The sequence below is a fragment of the Alexandromys fortis genome, unplaced genomic scaffold (genome assembly GCF_014885135.2).
Source record: "Alexandromys fortis isolate MF-2015 unplaced genomic scaffold, M_Fortis_MF-2015_v1.1 scaffold_15, whole genome shotgun sequence".
Taxonomy (NCBI): Eukaryota; Metazoa; Chordata; class Mammalia; order Rodentia; family Cricetidae; genus Alexandromys; species Alexandromys fortis.
The window spans coordinates 4,153,576-4,162,335 of NW_026067911.1; the positions used below are offsets into that span (position 1 = coordinate 4,153,576).

The 8,760-nt window shown below is 45.0% G+C and overlaps 1 protein-coding gene across 1 annotated transcript in view; it reads left to right on the top strand.

Annotated features, from left to right (window-relative positions):
* Nucleotides 1-214: 214 nt before the first annotated feature.
* Nucleotides 215-8,760, top strand: part of LOC126499314 (EGF-like and EMI domain-containing protein 1) — a 629,335-nt gene continuing 620,789 nt past the window's right edge. The window contains exon 1 of the mRNA XM_050138486.1: nt 215-609. Coding sequence (XP_049994443.1) covers nt 521-609 — 89 coding nt within the window. The 5' untranslated portion in view covers nt 215-520. The remainder of the gene's footprint in view (nt 610-8,760) is intronic.

The window sequence follows — 8,760 nt, forward strand, 5'->3', positions numbered from 1 at the left end:
GAACACGATGTGAGGTGCCAGATGCTTCCCCAGCCACCGCCCGTCGCCTCTTGGGGGAGAGAGGGTGAAGAGGGCGTGGGGGCGGGGACCGCCCTGCAGCGCAAGGAGCGCATGGTGGCCAGGGGGCTGTCTCTTTAAGCGCTCCGGAGGGGTTGGGGCCAGAGGGCGGCGAGCGCGTTGCCATGGCACCAGGACTGCGGGGGCTGCAGGACCGCTGGGCTTGCTGGTCTCCAGTTGTCTCCAGCAATGCAGGGGCTGTGCAGCTCTTGGGCTACAGCTCCTGGGGTTGGCTTGGCCGGCCACTACTAGCACGCGCTCGCTTGTTGCCTGTGTCGCCTGCTGGGGTCGAGCTGCCGCGCCCTCCGCTGCGAGACGCACGTCGCGGTCCTCGAGAGCGAGCCCGGCACTTGCAACTTCTGCCTGGCGAGCCCAACTTCTGCGCGGGATTCGGACTTGCAGATCCCGAGCGGCGCACCGCGCTCAGTTGGGGCGGTGTCCCTACTGTCTCAGCCTCAACGAGATGACCTCCCCACTGTGGTTCTGGTGCTTCTGCGTCTGGGCCGCCGATCACTGGCCGCCAGGAAGCGCCCTGCAGCTCCAGCCCGGCATGTAAGTGGAGCCCGGCAGCTCTGGAAAGCGTGCGGACAGCTTCGTAGTTCCATGTGCCCCCGCCCTACCCGCGCCACACCATGGCAGAGGAAGAGACCAGGTCTCTAGGGGAAGCTATGGAGGGATGCTGTGCCGTCAGGCACTGGGCATGAGAACTTGAGGATGTCATTGATTGGGTACAGGGCGGGAACCTTAACACACACTAGACCTTAGGCAGCGCCCCCTCCCCGCCCAGCACAACTACTGCCACTGAAGATGCAATGCTTCCAACCTGATATTTTCCAAGCACCTGTCAGACCCCGACCCCCGCCAGAGTTTGAGTGTATGTATTTCATATTGGGGAGTAACTGTCCACTTCCCACAGGCTTTTACGCTAAATCCCGTTGAAAGGGAACTACCTTGACTTTTTTTTTTTTTAATTCAGTGCGTTTCTGCACATCCCCCCCCCCTTTATGGGAGGTATGATGAAGTCCAAAGAATGGACTATTTCAAAGATCTGATGAGAGAGGCGAGAGCCAGCAATGCATGTGTCAGCGGCAGGGAGAGGCACTGGGTGGTTAATCCAACAGTTAGGAGGAAGGGGCACAGGAGGGATTCCTCCGGCATTAGTGGGTAACATGGGGAAATGTCTTGTTCTTGGTCACCATGTGGCGCGCTGGGAGGAGTTCGGAGAAGTCTAGTAGCCTGGTCTACTTAACTGGCTCAAGAAGTTTCTGCCAGGTCTTCTTTACATTAGTCTGCTGGAGAAAGCTGGGTCCCACTCAGCTTTCCGTGTTCTGCTCTCGGGCAGCCTGCAAAGTCCTTTGAACGTTTCTGCATTCCCTCTTCTTTGCTTTTCTGAAATATTATATAATAGAAAAAGTGGTTGGGAGAAATAACTCAAAGGCACGCATACCTTTTCCTAGCTTCGCTCCTTCCGGTAAGAAAAACACCGTTTGGGGTTCACGTTACCTTTCAATGTTTCATTCTCTGTGAAATTCAGTCTGCTGTCTGGTTACTGCTCGGGTCATGAACTAGGAACAGAGCTAGGGTGTCATTCTGTTTCACGACTTTGACTATGTAGTGCCTAAATGTGTATTCTGAAATTTGAGGAATTACTGTGACTTTTGACATAGATTTGCATTGTTTACTTTGAAGAAGTGAATTTAAACTCTTTTGGTTATCCCAGGAAACATCACCCTGTGCGTATGAAAGCCTTTGTCTTACAATACTTTAGAGCAAACTTGCTTCCATCGTATCACTGTTATAGTGAGCCCTGAGTTGCCTTGTCTCACTCACCCATAAACACTGGACTGAGTGACCCCAGTGGGAAGACACACCCCACTTTTACATGACAGTATTCCTCTCCTTTCATTGTCGACTCTGATCTAGAATGATGACCCTGCAATTGAAAAAAAAAAGAATTGTAACTCATTTACATATCAGATGAGATGAAGTCAGATATTAAAACCAATACAAATTCTCGGGAGATTTAATAAGGACATGTTTTTCAAGGAATTGCTAAAATCGCTCTGACTTTGAGTACTTTAGGGTAGGGGAAATCCAGTCATGTTTGTTTGTGGTCCTCTCTGTGCTGGAGTTCATTCATCAGGAACTGCAGTAAGATCTACTGCCAGGTTTCTTTGCAATTCTTGGCGTGTAGAACACAGCCACATACAGCACTTGGCTGTCACACACCTGCCTATTTGTTAAATGTGAGCGAATTCTCCTGGAGATTGTTAGGGACCTCTGCAGTCAATCACTGGTGGAGACAGCCTGCGGATGAGGTGAAGATTGTAATGAAAGTATGCCATCCTACCGACCCACACTTCCTGGTTATCAGTGCAGCAAAGAGTTGGGTGCCCCTGGTTTAGGAGGACAAAGTGAAAACAGGGGCAACTAACCAAAAGTCAGAATGACAGACTTGTTACATTCATGATTGCATGTCTTAGAAGGGAAACTCATTTAGAAAATTTATTAATGAGGCAAAAGCTATGTGCCATGGATTTTCCGACTCTCGTGATGATCGACCCGCCTGATGATTTTGTTCGATCACGGTTTGGAAACTTGGGATGACTGATGTGGGCTGATGGAGAAAGTCAGCCCTCCACTGCGGCGTCATTGTGTGAGTAGCAATCACAAACCACGGCTAGTGGGTTAACTCCCTTGTGATCTTACTTAGACAGCAGGTGGCTTCTAGCTCCTTTGCATTTACCCGGTCCATGGCAAGGGAGATGGGCAGTGCTTTCAAGGGGAAGAGGCTTGGCTGAGTTGAGATTTGCACCACCAGGTCTGAACCCAGATACTTTCACTGTAGAGCTTGGGTTCCTCCTGTTCTATCTTCTTCCTTTGCTTTCTGTTTTTGACAAGGTGCCACAGGCAGCCCTCGCTAGACTTGATCTCACCCACTGTGAGCTCCTGATCCTGCTACCTCCACCCTGCCCCCAGTACAGATTACCAGCAGGCCTCTGCCACCACGCCATTCCTAGTTCCAGAGTTGGGGTTGAACTATTCCAGAGCATTCAGGCTTATGCTGTTTTTTAAGCTTGTTTCAATTTCCCCATGTCTTCTCAGTAGGATTGATGCCGATATTTTCAACCTAGGGGATGTCAAAATGCTTTGGGCACCTGCTCTGGGTTTTGTGGGCATCAGTGCTCCTTTGGAGTGTTAATTGTTCCACAATACTCGTGGAAGTTTTGAATTTTCTCTGCCTACTTAAGACTACATGAGAAATTCCTGACTGCTGCTTGGTGGTGGCCTTAAGGCTTTGTGTTTGTTTGGTAAACTATTCCACGCTATAGACTTGGTTGGCCTTGAACTCTCAGCAATCCTTCCGCTTCAGCCTCATGAATGCTAGAATTATAGGTGTGAGCCACATGGTGATGACATTTTGATAAGAGGGTGCTGATGACTTTACTTATGTTAATGGTACTCTGTACATGTTTTACACAGGATTAAATTGGAGGAGTAAACAAACTCAATCCAGATCTTTGAGGCATCAAAGGATAAATGATCAGTTGTTATATTCAAACTTTGTGATGTGCTTTTGGGAACACTTGCTTAATAATGAGATGAAAACAGTGAACATGGAGATGTAATGAGTCTTTGTCTGCCCTGCCAGCCAGCTTCCAAATAATGACATGGAGACTTCGTATGGATTATGAGAAGTTGGCCTTAGATTAAGCTTGTTCCAGGAGCTATTATAACTTAAATTAACCTGCTTGTATTAATCTACATTTACCATATGGCTTCTTACTTTTCTTTTATTCTGTATGCCCGACGCCCCACATCTCCATAGCATATGTCTCCCAAGAAGCACGCCCCTCTACTCCAAAACAGAAAAAGCTTCACCCTACTACTTCCAGTGAATCTGTCTGTCTCTTCCAGATGCCCTCTGATGCTCTTTGATTACTTTCTATCAACTAGTTTCTAACTCAGCCTCCTGACCTAATGTTAGGTTTATTTAATTAACTGAAATGCACACTTGGGGTTCACAGTGTGATTGAATATCCCCCAACACGGAGGTATTGTAGAGATCAGCACTGAATTAGGATAGAGCTAGCTGTCTACGATCTTAGAACTTGGGATACTTATGTTTGTCTAACACCTGGGAGGGGAGACTTTAAGAGGGTAAGATCAATGTTCCACCAAAGAGTCTCCTAAACTATAGGGGACGTTTCAAATCAGTGCTCTAATATGGGCATCTTACATAGGCTTTCTGACGGAGAATTCAAAGCACGGCAGATAGGCTGCATTCACATGTGTTGGAGCCTTTGCTATGTGGTGAAAAAAAATGCCTATATAAATAGTAAAGGAAGAAGAGTGTCCCTGGCTCATAGTGTCTGAGTTTTCCATCCATGATTGGATTGTTTTGCTGTTTGTGGGCTGAATGAGAAGAACACCATTGCTAACAGTGTGGTAGAGCAAAGTCACCCACCTTAGTGAGGACAGGAAGTGGGGAGGGGATGAGCTAGGGTGCAGACTAGCTATATCTTCCCAGGGTGTGCCCTATGCTTGTTCTCTTCAGCTAGACCATCACCTCCCATTGATGCTATTAAGTTGGGATTTTAGCAGGGATTTAGCTATTGACTAAGTCATTGTCCTCAGGTGCCAATCACATCTCTAAAGGTTCACTGCTGAGCATTGCCATTCAGATAAACCTTCCGAGAGAACCCTTCAGGTACAGACCATAATACAATCTCTCCCTACTACAGACCTGTGCAGAAATGTGGTCCAGACTTCTACAGCTGATGTGGAAACTTGGAGCCAAAATTGGAGGAGTAGGGAACTCAAGGAATTTAGAACCTGGATGAAGTTTCATGGCTGGGGAGTAGCGGGGTCACCTTTGATTCTTGTCTCTGGAGCCCTGTTTCTGTTCACCGTGTGTTGCTGGGAGCTCCTTCTGCTCCTTGCTCCCTCAGCCAATAGCTGCTGAGATACCAGCCCATTGGGGCGTGGTCTCTCTCCTTTTAAAAAAGCGGCCGCTTCCCTCCAGCTAGCTCTCTGGCTTCCTGCTCAGCTTCCAGTGACTAGGCTCTCTTCCTGATTGCGCAGAGGGCTGTTGTCTGGGACGGTGATCTGTAAGTTTTTCCCCCTTAAATAAATAACCATTCTATTAACCATAATTCCAAACTGGTGTGGGATTGTTTGTGACTTACGCTTTCAACCATGCTCCCTGGTGGTTCCTTCACCATTTTCACCTCAATTCACTAAGTTTAGACTATACCCGCTCTGATCGTTCTACCGGATGTAAACTATATCTAGCAATAGTTCTCTCTGTCAACGTAGCTGGCCCCAGCTTTAGCAATCCATGCCTTATTGATAACACTGGAATTGTGTACATTTGCATGTGGTTCCTGTCCTCTTTTCCACTTCCCCTTGTTTAACTGTTTTTTCTGTTGTCCCACACTCCTGCCCATGGCACTCTTATTTTGATGCTTCAGAGCTTCCTGGTGTGTTTTCTCTACATCCCCTCTTCTTTATTTGTGGCTTTTTTTCACTTGTGCCATTTCTTTTCCATTCACAAATATTTTCTACTTTCTGTTTGTAGTCTGCCTTGTCTGTTGACCTGTCTTGACCCTGCTGCTTTGCCTTATCTCTTATGGCTTAATGACAGCTTATTAACACTTCACTATCATTCTTCCCTGTCCTTCTCCTCTTTCTCCATCTTTTCCTCTCTCCTTCTTTCCCCATTTCTCCTTTCTTCCTCCCTCGCTCTCTTACTTTCTTCTCTCTTTCTTTGTGTGTCTACATGCATGCTTGTGAGTGTGTAGTCCAGAGGATAACTTTAGGTATCTCCTATCATTCGGCATCTTAATTAAGAAAAAATAAGAATCATGTTATTATGATGAATTCACGAATAATAAGCACTACAGGAATAAGTTAACATAGTCACTCAAGCATTTGCCCTGTCTCAAGCTCTGTGTGTCTCAATGGATATCCATACAGTTAGAAAGGCCATTCTGAAGCTGTGGGGCTTCACTTAGGGTTTTACAATTTCACTATCAATTACACATTTATGCACTTATCCACCATTAAACAAAGAAAAACATACAACAGAGCCAAAACTTGAAATAATTGCTTTGTATCCCATTCATGACTTGAGTGTCTGCCCTTTGTATCCTGTCCTTCCTCAACACCTTTTCACATGGATGGTTTCCTGGATAGTTTTAATGTCAACTTGACACTAGATAAAGTTATTTGAGAGAAGGGAACTTCAATTAAGAAAATGTTTCCATAAGATCCAGCTGCAGGCAAGCCTGCAGGGCATTTTCTTAATTAGTGACCGACAGGAAGAACCCAACCAATTGTGGGCAGTGCCATATGGAGGCTGGTGGTCTTGAGCTCTATAAGAAAGCAGACTGAGCAAGCAATGTGGAGCAATCCAGTAAGCAACATTCCTCTATGATGACCGCATCAGTTCCTGCCTCCATGTTCCTGCTGTGTTTGAGTTCCTGTCCTGACTTCCTTTAGTGATGGACTATGATGGGGAAGTGTAAGTCAGACAAATCCTCTCCCTTTCATGTTTTGTAATGGTGTGTCATCACAGCAATAGGAGCCCTAACTAAAATGTATTAATTTTTCTCCTCCTAGCAGTGAATAAAGTTTTCCCTTGTATCTCTAAGTAAGTTTAGTTTGCTTTTCCTTCATGCTTAGGAATGTGAAATACATTTAAAAACAGTTGTTGGTCACTTATGGTATGATCCCCCTGCCCCCCCCCCAGCTGTGTGCCCAATTCGTTAGACCATTTGTTGATTGGCAGTTTTATTTCCTTGGTAACATGTATTAATTCTCCTCTGAAGAATGATTTCCTCCCATTCTGTGGGCTCTGTGCTCGCATGATGGTGTCCTTTAGTGAACAGAGGGATTTTAATTCCATGTGTCCCATCTGTTGAGGACTGGTGCTAATTCTGCACTCCTAAAGTTCTGTTCAGACACTTCTTGCCTACTCCAGAGCCTTCAAGAATGTTCCCTATATTTTCATCTAGAAGTTTCAGTATTTCAGGTTTTAAACTAAGATTTTAATCCATTATGATTGATTTTCTTTCTACAAGGTGAAAGATGCTAACTCAGTTTAGTTCTTTTGTAGATGAATATCCAGTTTTGTGTACATCATTTGTAGAACAGGTTGATAATTCTAATGTATGTTTTTGTCCCCTTTGTCAAAAATTATGTGGACATAGTTTTGTATGTCTATCTCCTGGTCCTCTATTCTAGTCAATTCGTCAGAACTGTCTGAATTTTGCTTGTTTGTTTGTTTCTTTTTGTGATTTGAAACAAGATATCTCACCCAAATTGGAACTCATAGTTTAGGTTATGTGACTGGTCAGTAAGCCCCCGGGACACCCCTGTTCCTTCCTTGTGGGAGCCAGAGTTACAGGCATGAACTACTTTCTGCTGCTTTTTGTGATGATGGGGCCTGAACTCAGGTCCAATTTTCCACTGAGCCATCCTCCCAGAACTTGATTTTTTTTTAATAATTTATCAATTTATTCAATTCTTCCGGTTCTCCTCTGCTGTTGATCCTTCTCAGAGCCTGTCTTCTTTGAATACACTCTCGCCTCACTTTCTGTAGCGTGTGACATTGCTAGTTCTTTCTGTTGCTTCTTTTCTATAGCTTTACTTTGGCCTGTTCATACGTATTCCCAGTGTCATCTGCAGCTTCCCTCCTCCCCCGTCATGTCCTTTCTCCTGCCTTCCCTCCTACAGGCTCCCATCATGCACTCTGTTCTGATATGGCCTCTATCTCTAGAGCTAGCTGCAGGCTTTGCAGAACTACAGACTTGCATTTTGAGCTAGATACTGATCATCTCTGTGGGGTTCAGCTCAGAATGCCACAGGCCATCTCTCCTCATCTCTGCCTCCTACCTTTTTGGGTACTTTGCCTATCTTCTACCTTATTAAGCCTGAAAACATTCTTTAAAATTACTTTTCTTCTAATTTATTTTCTTGGTATTTATGAGTTTAAGGTACCATGATTGTAACAACTCCTTTTCTATGGCAACTTATGAGTAATTTAAGTTTTATATTTTTGTCAGTTGCCAAATCCTATAAACAGCAGCCTGAAATACCCTTTGTGCAGTTCGTAGTTCTGTTTTTATATGTAGCCCAGCTGGCTGCCTGTCCACACACAGCATTATGGTCAGCTCATGGTCTTTCATGTACTTTAAATTTTTGTTATATAATATGTTTGTATTGTATATAATTTAATTTTAAAATTAGATTTGCTTTAATCGATACATATTGTGTGTACTTGAGGACCACTGTGGGATATTTGACTCCTGTTTACATGGTGTGATGTTTAAATTCAGATAAGCCTATCTATGTCTTTAGCCATTCACCATAAGTGTGTATTTTTTGTGTGCATGTGCATGTATGCATGTGTTTGTGTGCAAAAATGTGTGCTAGTTTGTATGTACCTGCCCGAGGTCAACCTTGAATATCATTCCTCAGACATTGCCTGTCTTTTTAAAAAGATGATCTATTGGGAGCTCACCAAGGCCAGCTGGACGGTGACTGAAAAAGCATGGGATAAAACCGGACTCTCTGATCATGGCGAACAATGAGGACTGATGAGAAGCCAAGGTCAATGGCAAGGGGTTTTGATCCTACTTCATGTTCCGGCTTGGTGGAAGCCTAGCCAGTTTGGATGTTCACCTTCCTAGACATGGA